The sequence below is a fragment of the Microtus oregoni genome, unplaced genomic scaffold (assembly GCF_018167655.1).
Source record: "Microtus oregoni isolate MIOR12 unplaced genomic scaffold, Mior012 000032F_ref0000030, whole genome shotgun sequence".
Lineage (NCBI taxonomy): Eukaryota > Metazoa > Chordata > Mammalia > Rodentia > Cricetidae > Microtus > Microtus oregoni.
Window position 1 is genome coordinate 13,880,174 of NW_024543091.1, and position 1,871 is coordinate 13,882,044.

At 42.8% G+C, this 1,871-nt stretch overlaps 1 protein-coding gene across 1 annotated transcript; it reads left to right on the forward strand.

The window, feature by feature from the left end:
* Positions 1-515: 515 nt before the first annotated feature.
* On the forward strand, positions 516-1,135 carry LOC121466163 (translationally-controlled tumor protein-like). The gene has a single exon (XM_041679741.1). The coding sequence runs from the start codon at positions 516-518 to the stop codon at positions 1,032-1,034; it is 519 nt and encodes a 172-aa protein (XP_041535675.1). The 3' UTR covers positions 1,035-1,135.
* The last annotated feature ends 736 nt before the right edge of the window (positions 1,136-1,871 follow it).

Genomic DNA, 1,871 nt, shown 5'->3' on the forward strand with positions numbered 1-1,871 from the left:
TGAGCAGTTCCAATAACAGTTGACATCCTAATGTAGATGGGAGATATCCCACAGGGCCCCACTCCTAGAAGAAGACCTATAGCAATTAATAATGGCTGGGAGGGAAAGAATTAGTCTTGTCTAGGGTTGAGCCCCATAATTAGTTATCCAATACCAAGTGGTCAACCCTAGAAACATACATTCAGGCAACACTGAGTAGACTCGGCAAGTTGTGTTTAGATGTTGATCCATTTATATTTAATATAACAGCAATGAAGAGGAAGAAGAACCAGACGTGGGAAGGGTAGAATAGAAGAGGGCAAGGGAATGATGTAGCTATAATTTAATTAAATTTTTTTAAAGAAATAAGTAAGAGGGCTGGACAGATAAGTCAGTGGTTAAGAGTATTTACCACTCAGTCAAGAGTTCGGTTCCCGCTTTTTCTGCCCGCTCCCCCCTCTCCCCCCAGCACCGCTCCGGCTGCACCGCGCTCGCTCAGCGCTGTCAGGCTAGCGCCACCATCCCCAGACACCACCATGATCATCTACCGGGACATCATCAGCCATGACGAGCTGTTCTCCGACATCTACAAGATCCGGGAGATCGCGGACGGGCTATGCCTGGAGGTGGAGGGCAAGATGGTCAGTAGAACAGAGGGTAACATCGATGACTCGCTCATTGGTGGGAATGCTTCCGACGAAGGCCCAGAGGGCGAAGGTACCGAAAGCACAGTAGTCACTGGTGTTGACATTGTCATGAACCACCACTTACAAGAAACCAGCTTCACAAAAGAGGCATACAAAAAGTACATCAAAGATTATATGAAATCACTCAAAGGCAAACTTGAAGAACAGAAACCAGAAAGAGTAAAGCCTTTTATGACTGGGGCTGCAGAGCAAATTAAGCACATCCTTGCTAATTTCAATAACTACCAGTTTTTTATTGGTGAGAACATGAATCCAGATGGCATGGTTGCTCTCCTGGACTACCGTGAAGATGGCGTGACTCCATACATGATTTTCTTCAAGGATGGCTTAGAGATGGAGAAATGTTAACAAATTGGATCTATCACCTGTCACCATAACCGTCTGCTGCTTCCCATCCATACAACACCAGGACTTAGGACAAATGGGACTAATGTCACCTTGAGCTCTTATTTTGACCATGATTTATCTGGAGTGGAGACATTGTTTTTTTCTTTTTTCCTTTTTTTTTTTTAAAGAAAAAACATGTCATGTAGGTTGTCTAAAAATAAAGTGCATTTAAATTCAAAAAAAAAAAAAGAGTTCGGTTCCCACTTCAGGCACCTCAAAACTGCCTATAAATCCAGATCCAGGAGATACACATCCTCTTCTGAAACTTCAGACACCTGCACACATTAGACATACACTACACAGACAGACACATACACACACAAGTAAAAAAGTAAAGTATTTTTTAAGTGGAATTGTTTGTAAAAGAATGAGAACCAGTGGGAAGAAAAAATAAAAACAAAAGAAAATATACTCAGAACAAACCCTGCATTCTCTATTATGATAATGATTTTGTAGCTCTTATGAAGGAAAAAGAGAAAAGAGAGTCATTTGGTTCCAGTATATCATGAACTGAACTCTATTTTCCCAGAATTCACATGCTGAAATCCTAATTCACAATGTGACAACTCGGCAGCTCCTCAGCATCTCCACAGGCTTCGTTCTAAGACCAGTCTCAGACACTGAGTTCAAGGTACAGAAGTTGTGGGATGGTGTCACACCTGCGAGCATTTTCCGAGCTTTTCCTAGTGTCAATGCGCATCCTCGGTCGGCTTTAGACCAGCTCCCTTGGTTGTCCCTTTGGCCTCATCCTTTCCATTGGCCAGGAAGAGATTTTTGAGGAACTTCCCATCTCTTGGG